General features: G+C 60.8%; 1 protein-coding gene across 2 annotated transcripts in view; it reads left to right on the top strand.

The window, feature by feature from the left end:
• The first annotated feature begins 7392 nt into the window (after positions 1–7392).
• AP2A2 (adaptor related protein complex 2 subunit alpha 2) overlaps positions 7393–23223 on the top strand; it is a 54380-nt gene continuing 38549 nt past the window's right edge. For both annotated transcript variants that reach the window (XM_028515417.2, XM_028515416.2), the window contains exon 1: positions 7393–7583. In XM_028515417.2, the coding sequence (XP_028371218.1) occupies positions 7517–7583 (67 nt within the window). In that variant the 5' untranslated portion in view covers positions 7393–7516. The remainder of the gene's footprint in view (positions 7584–23223) is intronic.

Genomic DNA, 23223 nt, shown 5'->3' with positions numbered 1-23223 from the left:
CAGAAGGGAGGAGCCGGGATGGGGGCGGGGCCAGGCTACGGGCCGGGAGTGGAGCCAAGGGGCTGGACCCAGGAGAATCAAAGGCCCCTCGGGGGCTGGACTCGGAGGCGGCGGGGACCCGGGGGCTGGAGGGCGGGGCAGCCAGGCGGCGCGCGGGCCACGCGTCCTCTGTGGTGTGTTGAGTGCCGCTGTGCCGCGCGTTCCGCGGGACTCAGGCTCTCCCGGGAGCAGGACAGCCTTGCTGGGTGGAGGCGGGGTGCCCGGGGGTGTCGCGGTCTCCTCGTGGGCACCGGGGCGTGTGCGGGAGGAGGGTTCCTGGCCTCTCCAGCGCACGCCCTCCTTGGAAGCCTGGGCGCCTTGTGGGACCTCAGGGCTGCAGCCACGTGTGGCCACCAGGGAGCGCCTAAGGCTCCAGATCCTCAGCCTAGTTTGGGCGCGTGGCCGAAGGGACCGCGCGGGACCGACCTCACCGGCTTCCAAGTTCTTCTGTCTTGGACACGGGAATCGCCTCTTCAGGCTTTCCTCCTACCCCCCTAGCGGCCGCCCCCCAGCCTAGCCCTCCTGCGCCATCCCCCACATGTCCCTGGGTGAGGGCAACTCAGCCCTCGGCTTGGGTCACCAACCATGGGCTAGTGGTGCCCACATGGTATCTGGAGCAGGGCATGAAAACCCCACGTGCCCAAGACCCAGCGCTGTACCTCTGTTCACCTCCAGTAACAATGGCACCTTCTTGCAAGTGAGAACAGGACCCCTCTCAGCCCCCAGCAAGAGCAGTGGAGTTTCTGGGATGGCACACGTGGCCAGCGGTTTTATTCACTTGATGTAAACGGGCAGATCCCCCACCCATCCCTTGCTGTTCCAGCAGTTTCCTGCTGAAAACCACAGAGCCGGTCCGCACCCTGGCCCTGCCCCACTATTGCCAGGGCTACTGCTCAGCTGTTTCCTCTTTTCCGCTGCTTGACAGGCTTCTCCCCGAACCGAACTTTGTTCTCTTTCTTCCTAACCGTGTCGTCTTCTTTCTCTTCCCCGAATTTCCTGCCGGTCTTCCCAGAGCGTGGGTGGGGCTGGTGTGTGTGCTGGTGCATGTCATGCACCAACTGCCAAGTGTCACCGGGCAGCTCTGTGCTCCTGGCACCCAGCTCAGCTCTGAGGCCCAGCCTTTGGGGTAGTGACCTCAAGGCGGGCAGAGTTCTGGAACGGGTCCCAGGAGGCTGTGTCGGATGCTGTGCCAAACTGCGCAGCTCTATGGGTGCCAGGGAGACCCCAGCAAAATCACCTATCTCTCAGTGAGAAAGGCACCAGTCGCCTCAGGGCACCATGGACTGCAGGGGTCTTGGGAGCGGAAGAATTGTAAAATCCACTCAGGGTTCACTCCGGGCAAGACCCCAAGAGCGGGTGGGAAGGCGGGGCAGGGAGCCGGACACTCGCCCCCTGCAGAGGCCCCACTGGGCAGAATTCCAGGGTCCTCACAAAGCTGTCAGCCTCCCAGCTGCCACGGCTGGTGCTGAGGGCCCCAGGGGGCAAGCTGGACCCTTGAAGTGCGTGCACATCTTTCAGCCACAGGAAGATTGAGAATAAGGTGTAGGACGGCTGAGGAGACCCCGGACCACAGTGCTAGCATTCCCGTGTTAAGTGAAACCAGAACGCATGGGAACACTTACGACAACAGGGGTCCGCCACACTTAAAAAGTCAACCTGTTGAGCGTGTGAGCTCTTCGAGCACTGAGATTTTACGGTCAATTCAGACAAGCTAAAGTACTTGAGAAGGGAGTAAAAGATACCTAATTTATAAATTCCTTTTGAGATGCCGAAAATGCTTAATTTACTGACTTTGTGGATGGGACCAAATATGATGCAGAGGCCCCTTAAAAATGACTTTAAAATCTGTTAGGCTCTCAAAGGGAATAACAGGGTTTGTAAAATTAAACTTAGCAGGTTAAAGAAATTAGGTCTTGAATTTGTAACATCAATAAATCCTGATTGTTTGAATTCAGTTTAAATCCGAGTCTGAGCCCCCTGTCTAGGCCCTCTGGCTCGTGGAGCAGCCCGCCCACCAGGGCTCGTGTGGGGTGGGCGCCCCAGCAGAGGCCCAGCCCACCCTCACAGGGGCTTCTCCTTGTCCCCGCCTGTCTGCAGTGGACGCGAGAGGACAGACGGAGGCAGGGACGTTCCCCCATGGGGCCAGGGGGCCTGCAGAGATGTACCTTCCTGCTACTGGACCCTCCGTGGTCCGGGGACACCCGCTGGGCTGGAGTGCCCTGCTCCAGGTGCACCTGGCCAGCCAAGAGTCCCCACCCTGACGTTGCCTGTCCAGGACGGCCACTCTGGCGTCCGTGAGTTACTGTGGGGAGCCCATTATGTGGCCGACTGTGCAAGAACACACCAAAGCTTGTGGCTTTGGGGCTCCTGGGGGCTGGCCTTGTGTCTTCCGCCAGCAGGCCATGGCTCTTGGCCTGGGGTGAGGGTGGGGTCCCCAGGCTTGGAGGCCACCCTGGCCCTCTCCTTATTTGCCAAGAGCTGGCACAGGCAAGACCCTTCCCGGCAGGGGCAACTGTGACTTGCCCTTGTTTTATCAGGGAGGCCTTGGCCGAGGGTTGCCCTAAGGGCAGGGCCCAGACCACTATCACTGACTGCATCCTAACACTCCTGGGCCCCCAAACTTTCCAATTTTGAGGCCGGAAGCCCAGGAAGAGAGACACACATCAGGATTTCCTGCTGCTGAGTCTCGCTGCTGGGCCCCCCCACACACACACACCGCCCCCACCCACAGATGGAGACATCCTCCCTAGGTGCTTGGATAAGCAAAGTTCAGAGCGTGGAGGGAGAGGCAGTGGGCGTGTTCACTCAGAGGAAGCTTCTGGATAGAGCTCCGGGGCCAGCACAGCAGATTTTCTGTCTGTGTCCCACACGTGGCCCCACCAGCCTGTATGGCCTTGGCCAGGGATGGCTGTGACTCGGGCCTTGAGTGCTGCCCAGTGTGTAGGTGTCTGGTCAGCAGCCAGGCAGGTGCTGGGCCCTGATGTGGGCGTCTGTGGCGGGGCGGGGGGCCCTGCAGGGCTGTGCTGTGTGGAGTCAGGTGCGGGTTTCACGCTCCTCATCATTCCATAACCAGCCTCCGTGCGCCCCGTCCCCAAGGGGAAGGACGGTGTGTGTGTCACTGTGGTCGAACGGGCAGCATTGCTTGGTGGCTGTAGTGGGGTGAATGGGGGACCTCAAAAGGCTCGGCATGTCCCCAAACCGTGGCACCTGTGAAGGCCAGCTTATTTGACAATAGGATCTCTACAGACATCGTGAGGGGTCCTGGGATGAGATCATCTTGCGTTTAGGGTGAGCCCTGAATCCACTGAATGGAACGCTTATGAAAGAAAACAGATGGAGTCCTGGCTGGTGTGGCTCAGTGGGCTGGGCATTGTCCTGTGAACCCAAAGGTCGCTGGTTCTATTCCCAGTCAGGGCACACGCCTGGGTTGTGGGCCAGGTCCCTGGTTGGGGGTGTGCGAGAGGCAACCAATCGATGTTTCTCTTCCTCTCACCCTCCTTTCTCCTCTTTCTGAAAATAAAAAAATAAAAAATAAAAGAGATGGAGAACTCTGGCACACAGACACGGCGGGGGGGATGAGGACATGAGCTGATGGGGCAGAACTGGGGTCACACGGCCACCGGAAGCTAGAGTAGAGGCAAGGAATAGTCTCCCGCAGAGCCTCTGGGCAACTGACCCTGCCGACACCTTGATCTTGAACTTCTGGCCTCCAGAACAGGGAGAGAAGCCACCAGTTTGTGGCCACCATTATGGCGGCCCTGGGAAACGGATATTTTCAGGTAAGTTTTCCCTCCTGAAGCGTTTTTTCTCAGGCTAATCTGCACACGGCATGTGTTCCATCTGCTCGCCCTGGCCGGCCCTTAGAGGGCGGAGCCGTCCGCCTGCGCTGGAAGCCCTTGCGAGAAAACGCCCCAAACTGCCAGGCCCATTTGGCGATGGCCTGCTGGCCGGCTGCTGGCATGGCTGGCCTGGCCTTTAAGGCCAGGGGGTGTATTTTTCAACGGGTAACTCAGGGACACTGGAGGCCCTGGTCGCTGCCCTGCGGGTGAACAGGACGCCTGAGCTGGCCACATTCCGGGGCAGCAGGACTTTTGTCACTGTCTCCTGCGCCTCTGCTGGTTGGGGTCACCATCGGCCTGCTCCCGTGGCCGTTTACCGGTGATTGACAGCACCTGCTAAGCCTCTTGGACCCCACCAGGCAGGTGGATGTGACGTGGTCTAGATGACAACCCACAGCACAGGATGAGGGACATCCCGACATGCCCCCCAGGCCCCTGGGTTGGCAGAGTGAAACGGAGCCCCCAGCCACCGCGGCGTAAACACGGGTGGCCCGTGGGCTGGCGTGGTGGACGGTATGGTGCTTGCCCTTGTGGGTGGACATGGAGCCCTGTCCCAAGTAGGTGGGGTGGGAAGGGGGGCAGGCACTCAAACTCAGGCCCCAAATCCGCTCACCTCACCCTCTGTCAGGGTCGAATTGTACCCCCTAAACCTTCATGTGTTGAAGCCCTTCCCCCCAGTGTCCCAGAATGTGACTGTATTTGGAAACAGGGTAATTGCAGTTGAAATAAGAGGCATTTGTAGTGAGGCGGGGCAGGCTCCTAATCTGACTTGACTCATGTCCTTAGAAAGACGGGAACTGGGACAGAAAGGTGGGCGCAGGGAACATGGCCATCCACGTGCCACGGAGGGGCCAGGGCCAGGTCCTTACTCCCAGCTCAGAGGGGCCCGCCCAGCCGCCACCTTGACCGCAGACGCCCCGTCTGCGGGAGGCAGCAGACCTCCCAGTTCCTCTCTCTGTACTGTTTCCGGGAATTACTGGCATCTCGACCCTGCTGTCGCCCGGGCCACCCTGACTCCAGCCCCAGTGAGTGGCCTTGCCGACCCAGGGGGCTGGCTGGCTGAGGTCTGCTCCCTGGGAATTTGTCCCACACTCGCCCTGCAGGATGTAAACTCCACTTCCTGCAGCCAGGGGGGCTCAGCCCTCCCCATCCGGGTACAGCTTTGTGCTGGGACCTGACTCTCCCGGGTCTCAGAGGATGGAGCCGGCCAGGGGCCTTTGAGGGCAACTGAGTTTTCTCTTACAAAGTAACTCCTTCATTGGGTGTCCTTACGGGGTCTTCAATGATGGGGACAACTTCATCCACTGGGGGGGGAGACTGACCGGGGGCCCTTGGGAAGTAGGGGTCAGGGTCTTCCCCCAGGGACCCCTAAGTTACCCCTTGTATGGCATTGCAATTCCCTGGGCTCCACACACGCCCCACCAGCATGCCAGCGTCCCTGTAAGACGTGGTGAGGCCTCAGGTGCAATTTCTGTGGCTATTTCGCAATAATCTGAATCCAGCTGTGTGTGTGGCTTTGGGCTCAGCGCTGTGGCTGTGAGATGATGCCTGTGGTCACGGGCCTCTCCGGTCACCGTCACATGAGCAGTGAGGGACTTGAACTCCTCGCTCTCCTTCTTCAGGTCCAGCTCTGCTTGAGGCACCGACCCCCACAGAATTCTTGACTTCCTCCTGCTGCCCGAGGTCCGTGGCCAGGATGTGCTTGGTCCCTAGAGACTGGCCTTCCCCATATGTGTCATCCCCGGTGACCACAGGTAGCCACCAGGTGCCAAGGACTGCCACCTCCATGTCCCTGAACAAGCATGGGTGCTCAGGGCCACTAGCCATGTGCCTGGACCAGGCCACCCCCCCAATTTTCTAGAAGGGTCACTGTCTAAAACCCATTATGGAAGAAGCCGAGTCACTCACAGACCCCACAGGAGGCCTGAGCAGGCTCAGGTCTTGGCAGGAGCCAAGCACAGACTGCTAACGCTGCAGGACACCCCGGGCCCCTTGGCCACGCCGCAGGCCCCGGGCTTCCCACCTTCATGTCCTCCTTCCTGATCCAAGTGTCGAGCACCCACCTGTGGGGCCCGCACCTCCCCGTGGAAAGACATGTTGGCTCCACTCCCACCTTTGAGAACCGCACTGTGACTACAAGCAGCTAAAATGTAACAGATGTCCATTTTACACAGTTTAAGAAAGGAAACTGTTTCTAAATGTTGCCTGTGCCTCTAGCAGCAGCAACTGGGGTCTGGGAAGGCCACGTGGCCTCCGGCCGAAGCTGGATGGTGATAAGTGATCTGAAAGGCTCGTCTGCGCTGCCTGTGTCTCCCCTTGGGTCCTGGGACTGCCCCCCACCCCAGCCAGACACACGTGCACACACACTCCCCAGGAGGCTGGGGAAGCGCAGAATCACCACTGAAAGTAGGTGCCTGCCCAGACCCAAGCCCTTCCTCCAAGAAGCCCTCTACCTCAGGCTGGGCTGGTGCTCTGTCCAGGCTGCTCTAGGGTCTCTGGCTGCTGGGAGTGGGTAGGGGTCTGCTTGTTAAGTCCCCTGGCCTGGCCATGGTGGAGTTAGCTCCCACCGTGGGAACGCAGGGCCTGGGGACCTCCTCTCCTCCGGGAAGCCCTTCACCGGCCCAGCTCTTTGGGAGGTCTTGGAAGTTGGTAAGATTGCTGTTTTACAAGGACTTGGGTCTCCGCAGGTTCCAGTTTCCCTCAGGGGTCCCAGAGGCCCAGAGCCTGGGTGGGGCGCCTTGTTTGTGGGAGGGACCTGCCCCTTCCTCCTCCCGGGAGGGTCCGTCCAGGCTTGACCTCCCCCAGGGAACTGAGGGAGTGAGCCAGGGTCAGGCGGGTCTCCCTGGAGGATTTGGGCCACTCCCAGGTGCAGGGTCCAGATAATTCCGAGGGAGCCTCCTCTTCAAAGCCACCTGGCTTCACAAAGGAGGGCTAGGCAGGGCCACCTGCTATCCCAACAGACTCCCAGCGTGTCCAGGCAGGCCAAGGCCCCTGCAGTGTGCTGCAGTGTGGGCCCCAGGGGCTGCCCTCTGCCTCTGCCTCTGCCTCCCTGGGGTGCAGGGGCCCGTGGCGGCTGCAGTGGCAAAGGGCCCTGGCTGGGCACTGAGGGATGGGATTGTATAGACGGGGCCCTGCGGTCCCCCGGTGCTGTCGTGGGGTGGGGGCGAGCAGTCCTGTCACTTCAGGTAGGGCCTGGCTCTGCATAGCTAGGGACAAGAGCATCAGGGGTTCGGAGCTCTGCATGCCTACCGGCCCCCCGAGGCGGGCAGCGAGCTGCCGCAGAGCTGGGGCTGGGCAGGGCGGGGCGGGGCCCGGTCGGGTCTGGTCCCGGGGGGCCTGAGAGTCCCAGCCGGTGGCTCCCAGCGCGGCCCCGCCCACGGCGTCGGCCTGCAGGGGGCGCCCCCGCGCCTACCACCACACTCCCGCCCTCCACGTGCTGGCTCCCGCGAGGCGCGGCCGCGCGAGCGAACGTGCGCGTGCGTGCGGCCGCGAGCGTGCGTGCGTGCGCGCGCGCGGCGGCGGCGCCCCGAGAGCGGCACTGGGAGCCTGAGGTGGCTCGGGCTGAGGCGGCTCCTCCTCGGGCGGCGGCGCTCCCCGCTCCCCGCTCCCCGCTGCCCGCCGCTCCCCGGGGCCCGAAGATGCCGGCCGTGTCCAAGGGGGACGGGATGCGGGGCCTGGCGGTCTTCATCTCCGACATCCGCAACTGTGAGTGGCGGCGGCGGCGGCCTGAGCGGGGCGGGGGTCCGGGGGGCGCGGGCCCGGGGTCCCGGGGGGCCGGCCTGGAGGGCGGGGGCCGGAGAGGGCGGGCCTGGAGGGCGGGGGTCCGGGGGGCGCGGGTCCGGGGTCCGGGGGTGCGGGCTTTGAGGGTGAGTGTCGGGGGGGGGGCGCGGACCCGGAGGGCGGGGGCGCGGGGGTCCCGGGGGGCGCGGGGGCGCGGGCCCGGAGGGCGGGGGTCGGCGGGCGGTGGCGGGGCAGACCCGGGGGCGGGGTGGCGAGTCGGGGAGGCGGGCGGGGCCAGGGGCTCGGACCCGGGGCTGCGGGGCTGCGGGGCGCCGGGCGCGCACCTGGCGGCGGCGCGGGGCACGGGCGGCGGCGGCGGCGGCGGCGGCTCCGCGAGGGGTTCCTGCGAGGGCGCCCCTCCCCAGCATGATGTCATCGCCGAGCCGTCTCCGGGTTTCCAGCGATGGAGCCTTTCACCCAGCCTCTCCCACGGCGGCGTGGGCTTTCGCGCGCGGAGTGGCGGGGGGGGGAGCAGCACCCCCCTGCAAGAACGGCCCGCTCCCCGGGGAGACGCCGCTCGGCCCGCCGCCTGGCTCAGGGCCCCCCCCCGCGTGTCCGTCCCCGCGGCGTGGGAACCCCCCCCCCCCGCCCCACGGTGGGACGGGACGGCCGGGGCCGGTGGGCAGAGCCTGTTCCCGGGAGGTTGGTTCCTGGTGTGCGGACGGACAGACACCCTGTCGGTTTTCGGAGACTGTCCCTCCCTCCTGTCTGATTGGAAATGTAAACACAAGCCGATTTCTCGTCTGGGGTGTTGAGCGTGACTTTGTTTATTGCTCTAGGACTGTATGCATGTGTATTATACGTATATATGCATATATGTGTTTAAGGCTTTATTTTTAGAGAGGGGAAGGGAGGGAGAGAAACATCAAACGTGTGGTTGCCTCTCGCACGCCCCCTACTGGGGACCCGGCCTGCAACCCAGGCACGTGCTCTGGCAGGGAATCGAACCCCTGACCCTTTGGTTCGCAGGCCAGCGCTCAGTCCGCTGAGCCACGCCAGCCAGGGTAGAGCTAAGGTGTATTTTGAAGGAGGGTTGTAACCTCCGCTCCTTCCGCTGGGGTGCAGGACCCAGACTGGGCGGCTCAGACCCCCCTCCCTCCCTTCCTCCGCCAGAAAGGGCTGTGGAGACACACCCTGGGTGCTTTAGCAGGGAGAGCAGCACTCTCCTTTCTCCCTCCCTTTGCTGTGGAACACGATTTCCAGGAAAACCGTCTTATTTCTAACGCGTCTCATAACGCTGTGCGTGTGTGCCGCTGCTTCAGGGGACCCCTCGGCAGCCCTGACTTAGCCGCCGGTCTGCCCTTCTCCTTGGAAGAGAGACGCGTCGGGCAGGGCGCCGATGTGGAAACCCTCCGGCCCTCCCGGCTGGCCGGCCGCAGGCCTGTGCTCTGTGCTCAGCTAGAAGGCGCTTGTCGACTGACGGCGGACCCGCCTTTCTCCACCGCCTCCCTGTGGACGTGCGGGCCGGTCAGTTGCCATGCGGGCCTGTCCTGTGCTTAGTACCGTCCCGGCCTCTGCACCAGGTGCTTCCGTCCTGACAGCCAAAACTGTGTCAGGACGTTGCCCCGTGGGGCAGAGCTGTCCTTGCTGAGAGCCCCCAGCGCAGACCGGTGAATGAGTCAGCCTGTTGCCCGAAGGGGCTGATGTGAGGAGGGGTGCCTGGTGCTCACTGGGGGCCGGGCAGGTCTCTTCTGAGAAGCGCTGCCCGGCCCCTGCCCCATCACCTGCAGCGCCGTGCCTTCCCTTCTGCTGTTCTCCGGTGAGGGTGACCCCAGTGCCCGGCTCTGGGGAGTGGGCGCCGAGGGCCTCTCACCTGCCCCATGACCCGCTGCCACCAGGCACTGAGCCTCAGTCTCCTCAGCTGGCGGAGGGTGGCCGTGGAGCTGAAGAGTCATTGAGGTCTTCGGTGTCGGCGCGGAAGTCGCAGCTCCAGCCCGCCACTCTGAACTGGCTTCTCAGACTCCCCTGCAGGACCTCCAGGAGCCGCCCTGGTGGGCGTGCACTTCGCACCTGCAGCCTGCTTCTGGCCGCCGGCGGAGGGCAGGACCCGGCCCAGCGTGGGCAGCGGGGGCCCGGCTCCTGCTCTCGTGGCACGGACAGCAGACCAGGGCAGTGCCTCAGAAGGCGCTTGGTCCTTCCTGACCAACTGCAGCCCAGAAGCCACTGAATTCAGCTGATGTGAGCTCAGTGCGTGGGAGTCAGTGAGCTGTTCTCTCTCTCCTCGCTGGCAGTAAAAAACTGTGGTCCTTTTATTTAGTCCCGGTTTTTAAATAATTCTATTTTTAAAATTTATTAATTTATTTTAGAGAGGGGAAGGGAGGGAGAGAGAGAGAGAGGGAAAGAAACACTGATGTGTGAGAGACATACCAATCAGTCGCCTCTCACACACCCCCAACCAGGGACCTGGCTCGCAACCCAGGCAGGTGGCCTGATTGGGATTCGAATCTGCAACCTTTTGGTTTATGAGATGACACCCAACCCACTGAACCACACCAGTCAAGGGCTTTAAATAATTCTTTGTTTTGAAACAAATGTAGATTCATAGGGTGTTGCGAGAAATGGACAGGGAGGGCCCTTTGCTCCACCCCTCTGAGGCAGACATCTCCCATTACACTGCACCAGGAGAGTGACCCTGGTGCGGCCACCGGGCCTGCTCACACTTCCCCCGGGCTGCTGCACTGGCGCGTGCCTGTGGGCCCACGTGCTCGTCCCAGGGGTAGCTTCGTGGAGCTCCCACTCCACCAAGACACAGAGCTGTTCCACCTTCGCAGAGCCCCTCGTGCGGCCAGTGCTCCCCCAGCCACTCACCCGTTCTGGCGCCCACATCCCACCTCCAGGGTGCTGTGCAGCACCCGTCCTGTTGAGACGCTCCTCTCGCTCAGCACAGTGCCCTTGGGGTCCTTGGAGGCCGCCCGCAGCGACTCTCGGTTCAGGCAGTCTCAGAGAAGCGACAGAGCTGCTGACCCTGGGAGAGGAATAGCCATCTGCTGTCTGTCCAGTCGCTGCGGAACTCCTGTCATTTTTGCACGTGCGGTGTCGGAGGAGAGTCACGTGCAGTCGGTCCTGGGGCAGCGCGAGGGTGGTGGGGCCGAGCCCCGTGCGGCTGCAGGTCTGCACGTGACCTTTGGTTCCCCAGAAACTTGGCTGCAGCTGCCCCTCAGTATCTGAGGGGGTTGGTTCCAGGACCCCGGGCGCTCAAGTCCTTTTGTAAAGTGGCGTAGATCAGTGCGTAGTGGGCCCTCCACGGCCAGCGAGTCCGGGCTGTGGGCGTGGGGCCCGGGGACACGGAGGGCAGGCTGTACGTGCATTGAGACCAAGTCCACGAAGAAGAGGACCAGCGGGGCTCGAACCGTGTAGGTACAGTCCGCTGAGGCTTGTCTTTACGCGTTGCCATTGACGGGCGTGTCGACGCCAGAGCATCGTGGACAGCATGCGACGCTGCAGAAGTGTTGTCACACTCAGAACTGCCTGCGGGGTCATCAGGGCCTCAGAGGAAGTGAGGGGTCCCTGCTCTTCTGAGACCGTCAGGGGCAGGAAATGGCCCTCGTCCCCTCGGGCTGCGGTGCTAGGCTGGGCTGGGCGGCTACGTCCCGCCCTGCCCTGGGGGCGTTTTATCGAATCCCGCCGGGCACTCATTCGGGTGCAGGGAAACGGTGGGAAGCTGTAGTTAGCCATTTGGCAAAAACCTAAATTCCCCACTTCTTGGAGAAGGCATGTGATTTTGCTGTAGGTGCTCTGGCGAGCTGGTGGGGTGCCCCCCAGCGCTCCACCTGTGCACTCCTCGTGGCGCTTGGCCCCTTTTGTGTCTGTCAGCTCTGCTGGGTTTGGCGGCCTCTGCATTGTGCTTCAGCATGACTAAAGTTTAAAAAATGTTGTTTGTTCATAAAATCTATTTCTTTTTCTTTTATCCTCACCCAAGGACATTTTAAAAAAATTGGTTTTAGAGAGAAAGGAAGGGAGAGCGGAGAGGAGAGAGAGAAACATTGATTGGTTGCCTCCTGTACATGTCAGGGATCATATGCACCCTGACCGGGGATTGAACCCACAACCTTTCGGTTGCAGGACCAACTGAGCCACACAGGCCATCTTATGAATCAGAAATCGGACATGGAGAAACTGAACCTAAAAATGTAAATTCAGCTTAAACTTTAGTGTGAAAATTAAAGTTGGTACTTGGTCAGAGTTTGTCAGTCTCTTTTTTAATTTTTAAAGTTCTAAAAAAGTAAAAGGTTCATTTTAGCCTTGACTGTACAGTTTAAAAATGCTGACTTTTTGAAAAAGAATGCTCCTCTGGCATATTTTCTTTTGCATTCTCATGCACAATCTGTATTTCTTAGAAGCTGATTAAGGAAGTATGTGACGGAGGGCAAGCAGAGAGACGGGCCACCCGGCTGAGGAGGAAGGAAGGGCTTTGGTCCAGGTTGAGTTTTCCTTCCAAGGCTGGTGGCCGCTGCTTCTAGGAACTGTCCGTGTGTCTTCCCGCGTCTCTCGTGGCTCCTCTGAAGGGGGCAGTCCGTCTTCTGTGGCAGGTTGATGCGTCCTGGCGATGAGTGTCTTCTCACGCTGGATACCTGGAACTGCCTTCCTTTCCTCTTTTTTTTTTTTTAAAGATTTTATTTATTTATTTTTTAGGGAGGGAAGGCAGGGGGGCGGGGAGAGAGAGAGAGAGAGAGAGAGAGAGAGAGGGAGGGAGGGAGAAACATCAATGTGCGGTTGCTGGGGGTTATGGCCTGCAACCCAGGAATGTACCCTGGCTGGGAATCGAACCTGGGACACTTTGGTTCCCAGCCCGAGCTCAATCCACTGAGCTACGCCAGCCAGGGCTTCCTTTCCTCTTGAAAGGATTTTCACTCTGGCTTTTTGGCAGCAGGCTGTGTCAGGTTCTGAAGTTGCAGCGTTGTTGGGAAGTTGCCACGTGGGTTAAACGGCATTTCCCTGGCTTCTGAAACATTGAGTAGAGGCAGACCAGAGGGGAGGCTTGCGGGGTTTGCCCTGACCCCGGTGGAGGGTGGGGGCAGGCCCGGGCTCCTCGGGATTTCCCCCGCTGGTTTTCGCAGGTTCTTGGGATGAGGCCGTCCTCCTGTGGCTCAAACTTCAGAACCTGGAGTGCTCTGAGAACCGTGACGCTGACCATGCACTGCCCAGAGCTCCGCGTGGCCCCCCCGGCCGGCGGCATCTCTGAGGGTGTGCTCGCTGCTGGGGTGCCACCGAGGGTGGGCTGACAGGTGGGGGCCGTGCACTGTGCTCCCCTGAAGTCTGCGTGTGTCTGCATGCACTCTGGAACAAGTGGGGCCCTAGGTTTTGGATCGAGGGTGCACCTGGACCTGCTACGGGGCCTGCTTCTTCTGCGGGGGTCAGAGAAATGGCACCTAGGGGGCCCAGACACACACCTTCCCCATGACCGAGTGCCTCCTGTGTTCAGGACCCCCGTGTACGGATGGATGGTTGGGGTGGGCCCTTGCCCTGGGGGTTCTCTGGTTTGCAGGCGGGAAAGAGCTGGAGGGCGGGCGGAGGGAGTGGGAGAGCACACAAGGGGCAGAGGCCCCTGGAGAAGGTGGTCCCAGGTCAGACTTGGGGGTGCTTCCTGTCGGCCCGTGGCCTTGTTGTGTGTTCTGTTCAGTGGAGGTGTGTCTGGTCAGGGGGATGTCCCTGACCGGTCAGCATGGTCGGGCTGGACCCAAGAGCGTGGAGGCTTGAGAGGGAGACCCCGCGGGTAGGAGCTCAAGAGGGGATGGCTGCTGCCAGGCACGGTGGGCGGAGCGTGGGGCGAGTCCCTCCCCCCAGCTGCTGTAGGAGGACGGAGGTCACGTGGTGCCCCAGGCTCCCAGGACGGACCTGGATGTGCTGGCTGATGCTGGTGTTCGCCTTCTCGCACATCTTTCCAACTCCGGTGTGAAGGGGGACGTGGGGGAAGTGTGGTGCGGGCAGCATGTGCCACTGCAGCGAGACGACTGTCTGGGCACAGAGCTTCAGCCCGGGGCTCCCGCGGGGCTGGGGGCTGAGGCTGAGCCGGAACCAGCGCCCGGGCTCCGGCCCGGAGCGCTGCAGGTTGGCGGTGCAGAGGGTGAGAGCGGGCACGCAGGTGTGGCTGTGCTCCACCGGGACGCGGAGCTGGGACAGGGAGGTGCGGGTGCTGGAAAGGGAGGGCCCCGGCCTTGGCCAAGGTGCTGCCGTGGCCACGCGGTCGAGCTGAAACGCTGCTCCCCGCCTGCTTCCCCACGTCACTCCCTGCCCACGCTTCATGCGTTTCCCTTCAGCCGTGTGGGCAGAGAGGTGGGCCACCGCCCCCCAGTGATGAGCGTGTGGGCAGTGGGGTCCTGAGGGCTCCTGGGGCGGGGGCATGCCGTAGATTTGTGAAGGCCAGGGATGCACTGCATGCACCCTGGGCCCCAGAGGGGAGGCTGAGCCCTGCTTCCTGGGGTGGTTCTGGCCCCATGGAGCTCCCTCAGCCTCCTGGGGCCTTGGGGTGCTGGCTTTGCCGGGTGTGGTCATTCAGGACGAACGCTTCCCGGGGGTTCAGTCAGACCCTGATTCTGTTCCCTGTTCGCTCACCTTCACCCGCTGGGGCCGCGGGCCAGGGGTGTAAACCCGGTGAGAGTGGTGCTGACCACCTGCCCCTGGGGCTGGGGAGCTGGCCCTTCTTCCCCCTGCCCCAGGCCGAGGTGGTCGTCTTCTGGGTGCTGAAACGCTGAAACTGGAGGCCAGCTTTCAAGCCTGGCCTTGTTTCACATTGTAAGGTGTTTTTCTTACCTTTCAAGTCCTGTCTGGTGGTGACACGGGGGTGTCGGGAGAGGGTGTCGGGAGGCCTCGGTTGCTCTGTGCGGGTGTCTGAAGCGCTTGCGTGCTGCGTGCTGCGTTGGGGTTTGTGTGTCACGTTTTCTGTGGCCAGCCTTCCTTCGTGGCTGTGGTTGAGAGACCAATTATGTGTTTCTGTTACAGCTTAAAGAGCATTAAAAATGGCACTGAATCGATGTTGAATTTTTTTTTTTTAAAACAGCCAATAGAAAAAGTACAGCAAAAAAGGAAAACAAAAAAAAATTCAGCAAACATTTTTGGAATACTTTTGGATTGCATTTATTGCTGTGGATCAGTACAATTCTGAAGCTTTGTTTTTGGCCATGGGCAGTACAGCCAGGCCAGAGCCTGGCACTGAGCCTCGTGGAGCCGGGGAGTGTCAGTCCTCTGTGGCTGAGCCCTGCCAAGTGGACGAGGGACGAGGGACGAGGGACGAGGGCGGCAGCTGCCTCCTCACAGGCGTTTCCCTCAGCTCGCTGGCAGCGTCTGTCCTCGGCTGTTTCAGACCCTGGTCGCCTCCTTGCCCGACGACCGCTTGGGTTGTGCTTGGGGGGAGCCGCACCGCCAGCCTCCCCAGGCGCCCTGTCCTGTGGTGCCCAGGCGTGCCGTTGCCGAGGGCTGGCCCTTCTGAAAGATGGAGGTCCGTGGTCCATGGGAGGGGCGTGGCTTCCCGGTGTGGCTTCCCTGTGTGGATGCTGGTCTCGGGGACAGAGGTGCCCTTCTGTCTGTGCTGATGTCGGCTGATGTGGATTCTCTGAGGCGCGTTTCTGTGGGTCTCGAGTCAGTCTGGTTTCAACGAGCAGTCCAGAAACCAGTTGTTCGGGTGATGTTCTCTTTTTTAGAGATTGTATGTATTTACTTCCAGAGGGAGGGGAAGGGAGGGGGAAAGAGAGGGAGAGAAATGTCAGTGTGTGGTTGCCTCTCTCGAGTCCCAACTGGGGACCCTGCCCACAGCCCAGGCTTGTGCCCTGACTGGGAATTGAACCTGTGACCCTTTGGTTCGCAGGCCAGCGCTCAGTCCACTGAGCTACACCAGCCAGGGCTCATGTGATGTTCTTAATGTTTTGCTGAAGTTTTGATGCAACCCCAAGAGTGGACAGTGTTTTGAAGGTGTGTGTGCATTTTAAAATTTGTTTTTGGTTTTCTGACATATCTGTTCAGTTATGTCAGATATTTCCTGACATAATTGTATAATTTGTTCACCCATTTGAGAAATCTGTTGAGTGCCTGCTATGGATTGTTCCGGGCTCTGGCATTTCATTGGTTTCTGAATTTAGTGTTTTCAGAACTAAACCCTTTTTTCTCTTTTTTATTGAGTTTCTTGGGGTGACACTGGTTAATAAAATTACATAGGTTCCAGGTGTACGGTTTCATGCTATGTCGTTGTATGCTGTGTGGTGTGGTCACCGCCCCAAGTGGAACTAAGCCCTTGTGGGAACAGGCAGAACAAGCGGGGGAGACGCCTGTGTCTCTGTCTCCACCCCCTCACCCATCTGTTGTGCGGAAGATAAAGCAGGGAAGGGGGGGCCCTCAGCGCCGCAGAAGGGGTCAGGCGAGGCCGCCTGGGGGAGGCTGGAGGAGCTGTGGCTGTGCCCCTGGGTGCCTTGGGCGACGGTCTGCAGGGGGAGGTCAGGCCTTTGGGGTGCTGCGGCCGCGTCCAGCAGGGTGAGCGGGGCTGCGGCTCCTGGGAGGCTGTTGACTCCAGAGCGGCCATCCGGCCGCCGCACTGGCGTGGCAGCAGGGCCAGGCTGGAGGCAGCGAGTCGGGTGGGCGCGTGTTGGGCCGACACGGGCACCCCAGGGGGCCACCTCCTCCGCGCTCTGCCCCGGGACGAGAGGGGCGCTGCCCGGGTCCCAGGCTCGCGTCCCCTGTGCGCGTCGTCGTCCCTGCACGCGAGGCCGCCCTCTCCTGCGGCTGCTCTGAGTGTCCGTCCTTCTCTGTGGCTTCCGTGGGCTTTGTGCACGATGCTCCTTGTGCCTGCCTTCAGGTTTCCTGTGTTTGGGGCTCGAGCTTCTGAGATCAGTGGGTTTATCATGGTAGTCATCCAGTTTGAAAAATTTGGCCCTTATCTCTTTAGCTATTTTTTCAGGTATTTTTCTGTCCCTTCCCCCTGTGGGGCTCTGACCCCACGCCCGTGGGGAGTCCCAGGCCCACGCCTTCCCGCTGCCCGCCCTGTCCAGTCGGTCTGGCTCTGTGCGTTCACCCTGCACAGCGTCTGAGCTGTGTCTGCAGTGCGCGGCCCCCGCCGGTCCCCCACGCGTCCCCACCTCAGACCCCGGGAGTCTCATCCCTCCCTCGCCGTCACCTCACCTGCTGGCCCTGGTCTCCTGCCCCCCCCCCCCCCCCCCCCCCGTCCCCGTGAGCCTGTGGGATGGGGTCACAGTGCCCTTTAACGTCCTTCTCTCCGGATTCTGTCATCTGTGCCCTTTCAGGGCCTGCTTTTATTGATTGACTTTCCCTACTCATCAAGGGTTGTACTTTCCCGTTTGTTCACGTGCCTAGTAATTTTTTGTTGGATGTTGCACATTATGAACTTCAGTCCTGCCTATTTTTGTATTTCTTTAATATTCTTGAGCTTCCTTCTGGGATGAAACAACTCGGGCCTTACAAGGAGGGACTAAGTCAGCCTTTAGCCTGGGGCTCGTTTCACCCCATTCTTGAGGGCTCGCACTCCTCGGAGCTCTGCTCGATGCCCTGTGGTTTGAGGCTTCCCTTCGGCTTGTGGGCTGCGGGCTCGTGGCTTTCTGTGCGCTCCTGTGTGACGGAGCCCTTCCCACAGCGTGCGCACGGGCAGGTCAGTAGGCAGACAGGTGCCAGGGCTCCCCGCAGCTTGCTGGCGCTCTGCTGCCCAGGGCGTGTCTGCTCCCAGCACGAGCCCTTCCTGTACTTGTCTGCCCTGCGTGGGTGTCCTCGACCTTATTAGTGCTGTGCGTCTCCTCCGTGTGGATGGGGGAGCGGAGGCTCAGGGGCCCAGGGCCATGTGACAGCCTTGGAGGTGGGACCCCGGCAGCCTCTGAACCCCACTGCTGGGCCAGCTCTGCCGGGGACGAGGGGGCTAGCAGGTGGGTCATGGGAGAGGCTGGGCGGGCGAACCTCATGCCGTCCGTGGGTTAAGGGAGAAAGATGGGGAGACATGAGTCTCACCCCCCTGAGGAGTTTGGTTGTAAGGAGGAAAGCAAGGGCGGTGGCACTGGAGGACAGAGCCTGCGGGCCGCAGGGGCCAGGGGTGCAGGCAGGCCAGTGCTCCTGTCTCGCGCACAGCTGGGCTCCGCAGGGGCCCTGCCTCGAGTCTCGCCAGGTGTCTGCAGAGCCAGCCTCCCGTTCCTGCGGCCTCCTGGGGCCGAGGCCCAGGTGGGGACAGGGACGGCGCGTCTCAGCTCCCAGAGCGGCTTTGCCCCACGGTTCTTCTCGTGCTTTCCTGGAGCACCTCCAGTGAGTCCCTTTCAAGATGTGGGTCTCTGACCCCTTCAGCCTCATCTCCTGCCTCCTGCCTCCAAGCAGAGACTCACCTGCAGTTAAGGGCTCATCTGACTAGATGGGGCCCACCTGAGGGACCCAGGCTAACTCTCTGGTGGTTTTTTTTTTTATGATTTTATTTATTTACTCTGGGAGCGAGGAGAAGGGAGGGGGAAAGAGAGGGAGAGAAACATCATGCTGTGATGGATACATCCATCTGTTGCCTCTTGCATACCCCCAGTGGGGGACCTGGCCTGCAACCCAGGCATATGCCCTAATTGAGAATAGAACCTGCAACCTTTTGGTTCATGGTCTGGTGCTCAATCCACTGAGCCACACCAGTCATCACACGCTGATGTTTCTCTCCCTTTTTTTCTCCCTCCCTTCCCTTCTCTCTAAAAGTAAATAAATAAAAATATTTAAAAAAAATGTTGATTCAGTTCAACATTTGAACTGAGCAAAACATACAAGAATACTCTCATGTGTCTTACATTTTAGTGAGGTAAATAAAGTAAATAAGTGTAAGGGGGAAATAGAGCAGGAACAGGGGGGTTGCAGTTTAGGTGGTGTGGCTGGGCTCAGAGGTGCTGTGTACTGGAGTGCTGACTGGGGACCTGGGGGACTGGGGGGCCGGGGGGCTGGTGTGGCTGGAACAGGAGTTGGGAGACAGCCTGGGCCACCAGAGTTGGAAGGAGGGGGAGAGGCAGATGTTGGGAAGCAGGGGGAAGGGGAAGCAGGAGACCAGTTAGGAGGCTCTGAACCAGGTCAGAGAAGTGTGAGGACCCCTGGGAAGTGGGGGACACGGAAGGTGTTTGTGGGCTGGTGGGAGAGGAGGGCCAGGGAGGAGTGAAGTGGAGGAAGGGTTGGAGAGAGGCAGAGGAGCAGGTGGGGGTGCTGGAGGAGGGAGCAGGCTCCCCAGCCCCCAGCGCGTCGGAGGTGGGGGAGAAGGGGCCCGAAGAGCTGGCGGGCCCCCCTGGGCTTCAGGTGTGAGGCCAGCCCAGCAGCGGTGTGTGTGGTTTCACCCTCGGGGCCAGTCGGCCGGAGCTGGCTCGGCAGGCAGGGCTTCTGCGGAGCAGGTGCACAGAGGGAGAGCGAGGGTCAGGGCTGGGTTCCCGGGCCTGGAGCGAAGCTGGCCGGGAGGTGGTGAGGCCAGGGAGGGAGAGACCCAGTGGGGCGTGGGGCACGGGGCCGTGGGGCAGTGGTGGTCGAGTTTGCTTCCCTGGTGGGTGGGGCACGCTGAGCGGTTGGGCTAGAGGGACGCCTGTGGTGGAGCGTGGGCTGGGTGGCTGTCGGAGGGTGGCTGTGGCGGGGCCGGATCTGACGGGGCGCCCGGGCAGGGGTGCCGGGAATGTTCCTAGCCGGGCAGGGAGGGGGTGCTGTGATAGTTAACTGGGCAGGTCTTCCATTGCAGTTTTTGGGTCATTTTCTTCTTCTAGTGTTGTCCTTTAAATTAAGTGTTTGAAATAAATTTAAAGTCAAGAATGTAGTGTAAGTAGTTAGTTATAAAACACATGCCCCCTCCCATCCTGTTACTAAACCTCAAAGTCCATTATTTTCACCTAATAGCCATTTATTTTCATGTTTACTTTAAAAATGTGATTACTAACTAATTCTAAATCACTTGTTCATACAATTTGTGGGTTTTCCCCCTTTTAGTCATTATTTATTGACTTATTGCTGTGGAAGATGTGGATTTAACTTACCTAAGCTTTCCTTCTCCCGTTCTCTTACTTGTCACAACATTGGATCTCATTAATGTGCAGCATTTAATTCATGTTGCAAAGTGTTCTTCTCAGTGAGAAGGGTGGTTCGGCTTTGATTTCTTCCGAGTTAGCTGCCTATGGCCTTCGGCTTTGCTACTTCGTAACGCACCTGTTGCTCTTCAGCCCCCAGCTCTGGGACTGACTGTAGTGCTCTAGCCCTTCTTTGGAACTTTGAATTTCTGTTCTTTTATAATTTCAGGGCTTTCTTATTGTCTTTGTACGCCTTCCGTGGTGGCATCTGGTTCTGCAAGCTGTGTTTTCTCTTACTTATGTAAGAATATTCATTGTGCCCTGGCTGCTGTGGCTCAGTGGACTGAGCACCAACCTACGAACCAAAGGGTCGAGGGTTCGATTCCCAGTTGGGGCACGTGCCTGGGCTTCGGGCTGGGTCCCCAGCAGGGGGCGTGCGAGAGGAGACTGATTCATGTCTCTCTCACACATCGACATTTCTGTCCTGCTCTTCCCCCCTCTAATAGTAAGTAAATAAAATCTTTAGGAAAAAGAGAGTATCCGTTGTCTTGGAGGTTCCTTCTCTGCACAGCCACTACGCTCTGAGCCCCTTCTCTGCAGGTCTCTTTGGGTCTCTGGCTCGAGCCGTGGGCCTTTCTGGACGCCTGGTGGGTGGGGTCTGGCCATGAACGCACACCGGGAACGTGCACTGGCCCCGGCCCTCGTGGGCGGGGCTTCTGCCGAGGCCTCCCTGCCTGGCATCTGTTGGGGGAGGGGCTCTGTTTTATGGGGGCCCACATGGCACCACCGGCTTTTCTGCCTTCCCCGGAATGAGCCCTCAGGCCCCCTGGGTGGGGGGCATCGGGTGGGCGCTGTGAGCCTGGCTGCTGCCTCTCTGGAGGGCTGTCTCCCGTCCCTGGAGCCCCTCACTCGGTGCTCTCCTCTGCGGGTTGCCCGGCCTGGAACCTCAGTGCTGGGGCTCTTCCCGGGCGAGCCCTGCGGCCGCCTGCGCTGGGGGCGGGCCGCCTGGCCGTGGCTCTGCTGCACTGCCTCCGCCTGAGCCTCCTCAGCTCTTGTCCCAGAAGCTGTGCCCTTCGCGGGTCCTCCCTCCTGCAGGCAGTTAGTCACCATGCGACCATCTGTCTCTGTGCGGTGTCCAAGGTGGCCTCACGGTCTTCTCCTTTTAATTAAGTTTTCGGCTGATCTTATGTGTCACACACACACACACACACACACACACACACACGAGCCTTGGTGAGCACTGTTTATACTGCGGATTGCTCCTGGCTTGAGAGAAGACCTTGGGAAAGAGCGACTTAACTTTTAGTACTTGTACTTTTCACTTCTAAACGAAGTGAAAATGCCTGTTGTTACAAAATCTAATGCAGGCAGGCGGTTCTCACCGTGCATTTGTAAGTGGGATTTTAAAGGGAGCGTGTGACTGTGTGGTGTGTATTCTGGTTCTTACCTGGAGCAAGCGAGCAGGGAGGGCCTTGCCCCCTGTGCGCGCTGAGACGGGCGCGTCTCCGCACACCTCGTGCTCACGGGTGCGGTCTGCAGTGCCCTGGCGCCCGGAGGTGGGACCGAGGGCCGAGGGTGCAGGTCTGGTGGGCTTGGCCTAGGCGTAGATGCCACGTGCGCTGTGAGCGGCTGTTGGTGGTGGAGGAATGCAGACAACGGGGATTTCTCTCTGTGGGTAAGCGGCGGTTAGCTGCTGTTCTTGGTGAGGCGTCAGTCCAGAGGAGTTTGGGTACCTAGGCTCCCAGAGTTACCTTATGTTTAAGTTGGTTTTGGAGAGAGAGAGGAGGGGGAAGAGAGAGAGAGATGAACATCGCTGTGTTGTTCCCCCTACTCACGCGCCCATTGGTTGGTTCCCGCTGTGTCCCCACGGGGGAGCAAACCCGCAGTCTGGGCCTACTGGGACGGGGCGCTCGCCAGCTGAGCCACCGGCCAGGGCCCTCAGAGTGACTTTGAACCGTGAACTCCGCCTTTTAAACATAGACACAGCCCTGGCCTGCCTGGCTTCGTTGGTTGGAGGGTTGTCTCGGAACCGACAGGTTGCAGGTTCGATTCCCAGTTCGGGCACACAGGGGAGGCAAGCAGTCGATGCTTCTGTCCTGCATCTGTGTATCGGTCTCTCCCTTCCTCTCTCTCTCTCTGTAAAAATGCCCTTGGGTGAGGATAAGAAATCAAAATAGTGTTTAGAATACACTTCATTCTGGTGGGGGGTCACAGGGAGACTCCCTCAGGTAGGGTGTTCACAGAGGCCTCCCGAAGGAGTGACAGGTAAGCTGGGTCCTGAAGCCTCCTGGGACCAGCCTGACGAGGGGAGAGCCGTGGGGTGGGCCAGAGCTGGCTCTGCTTCAGGGCGGGGTGGGGGTGGGGGGCTCGTGTGGCTGGAGCGCCGGGTGCGAGCGAGCGCGCGCCACAGAGATGGTGTCGGCTGCTGGGCAGGGGCCCGGGCGGGCGGTGCGCCTGCATTCCTCCTAGTGCCTCGCAGGAAGCTGTGGAGGAAGCCAGGTGAATGACAGGTCTAATTATATTTGTGAGATGGCTTGGGCTCCTCCGTGGGGAGCCAGCTGGCGCAGCCTGGAGCGGCCGGGAAAGTCGTTAGTTTAGATAAGAGGTGTTGGTGGCAATGGAGGTGGAGAGAGCGGAGCATTCGCTTGTGGGACAGACAGGCGGGACTCCGGCAGGCTGGGTGAGGGCAGGGGCCCTCCGAGGGAGCCGAGGAAAGGTGGAGACCCCAGTGTCCAGCGCATGTCCCTTGTCCCCTGGCTCCGCTGCTGCCGAGCCCTGGGGACCGTTCTGGGCCACTGTCCCTAGGCAGCCGTGTGCTGCTGCGTTGAGCGCACCCTGCGTGCCGGGCACTCCCTCCTCGCCCAGGCCTGCGGAGCACCTGCCGGCGGCCAGGCCGGCCCTGGCCCTGCGGCGGCAGCACGCGTGAGGCGGACACCACTGCCGCTCCCGTGGAGCTTGCGCCCTGGGGGTGCAGACCGACGAGGACAAGGTAGTTTGTCTTCCATCAGCAGGTGGTGGGCACAGCAGTGGAAGCCGAAGGGGGCAAGGAGGCGGGGAGTACGGGCCGTGGGTTTTCAGCTTCAGGTGGGTGACCGGGGCTGGGCCTGCCGCGAAGAGCATGGCCGGGAGGACTTAAGGCACGGGCCACACAGGCGTCAGTGGAGGGCGCTTGGACCGAGGGAACAGCAGGCGCAGGGGCCTCGGCAGGGGAAGAAGGGACCCAGCATGTGGAGGGACCGGCAGGAGGCCCCGGGGGCTGCGTAGAGCGAGCCAAAGGGAAGGTGATAGGCGGTTGGGTCGGGGGGAGGGAGACCGTGCGGCACGACTGGCTTCTCTCACGCGCCGAGCACCGAGGACCCCGAGGCGTGGCCCCGTCCCTGGAGCAGCTCAAGCCCTTGGGGTGCCGAGTGGCGGGTGGTGGGGGGGTGGGAGTGGCGATCAGCTTAGGGTGGGGGGGCTGGCCCCATGCCTCGTGGGTAACGCCCGCCAGGTTCTGCCTGGCTGGCAGGGTGTGGGGGGGTGGCCCAGGAAACGGGGGGCACCATGCACCCCCCTGTGGAGAGCCCTGAGTGTCAGCAGGA

This window comes from Phyllostomus discolor, chromosome 6, assembly GCF_004126475.2.
Source record: "Phyllostomus discolor isolate MPI-MPIP mPhyDis1 chromosome 6, mPhyDis1.pri.v3, whole genome shotgun sequence".
NCBI classification, from domain to species: domain Eukaryota; kingdom Metazoa; phylum Chordata; class Mammalia; order Chiroptera; family Phyllostomidae; genus Phyllostomus; species Phyllostomus discolor.
The sequence above is the reverse complement of the archived record's forward strand: the minus strand, read 5'-3'. Positions and strand labels throughout refer to the sequence as shown.